At 33.9% G+C, this 927-nt stretch overlaps 1 protein-coding gene across 1 annotated transcript in view; it reads right to left on the bottom strand.

Annotated features, from left to right (window-relative positions):
- LOC102894600 (rab proteins geranylgeranyltransferase component A 1) overlaps nt 1–646 on the bottom strand; it is a 140,789-nt gene extending 140,143 nt beyond the window's left edge. The window contains 1 exon segment of the mRNA XM_025048785.1: nt 519–646. Within this exon segment, the coding sequence (XP_024904553.1) occupies nt 519–604 (86 nt within the window). The 5' untranslated portion in view covers nt 605–646.
- Nucleotides 647–927: the final 281 nt, after the last annotated feature.

The raw sequence follows: 927 nt of genomic DNA, 5'->3' as shown, positions 1-927 counted from the left end.
TTATAACACCGTCTCCTATCATCTACAAGATTGGAATATTTAAAATTATAAACATAAGCATATAATATGAATCCTGGAATCTGATTTAGTAAAGGCAATGAACTCTAATTTTTGTTTTGCTTCTCCAATTCATCTGGATAATGAAAATGAGATCATAACTTCATAACTACAATTACTCTAATGGCAGAGCTAAAGGGACTATTCATTTCTAGGACCTAAAATGCACCCAATTTTATTGCATATCTCCTATTTTATGTGCACAAATATCTTTCTTTATATGATAGGAGTAGTAAAATAATAGTGTGACATGTCTACTAATATCCGTTTCCCAGCTAGTATTGAATACAATCAATATACCATGCACATTAAGAAGGATTATTCCAATTAAGTTTGGTTGGAATACTACAAAGAATTATGACATTTTTCTATCTTCTTGGTTGACAAATAATAGAACAGGCTAGAAAATATATTGAACTTACTCCTTTTACAAATTCTCATTTACTAAAAGCTCCACATACCTGAAACACAAGAAAGTTGAGTTCCTTTCCCCTCGTTCCAAGATCAAGGTGAGCCTCTTTGGTAGAGTATGCACATGCAATTCCATTGTTACAGAGGAAAACCAAAGCCTTACTTGGTTTTAAGAATGCCATGAGGCTATAGGAAATTGCTCTGGCAATCAGATCAGTTTGCCAGAATGAAGTACCCACCAAGCTGTGTTCCCAATCCTTAGTACTAGAGAGAGACCCTCTGTTTTTAGAGTTATTAGTCATTCCACACTAGTCCACCCACTGAAATCCATTTTTAGACAACTAAGCTAGATAGATGAATAGGTAAATATACTGAAGGTTGTCCTAAATTCTTTTCCTCTTGTTATCTCATCTATTCCAACCGACTCAATTATCATTACTGTGCTAATGACTTACAAAT

Source organism: Pteropus alecto, unplaced genomic scaffold (assembly GCF_000325575.1).
Source record: "Pteropus alecto unplaced genomic scaffold, ASM32557v1 scaffold1010, whole genome shotgun sequence".
NCBI classification, from domain to species: Eukaryota; Metazoa; Chordata; class Mammalia; order Chiroptera; family Pteropodidae; genus Pteropus; species Pteropus alecto.
The sequence above is the reverse complement of the archived record's forward strand: the minus strand, read 5'-3'. Positions and strand labels throughout refer to the sequence as shown.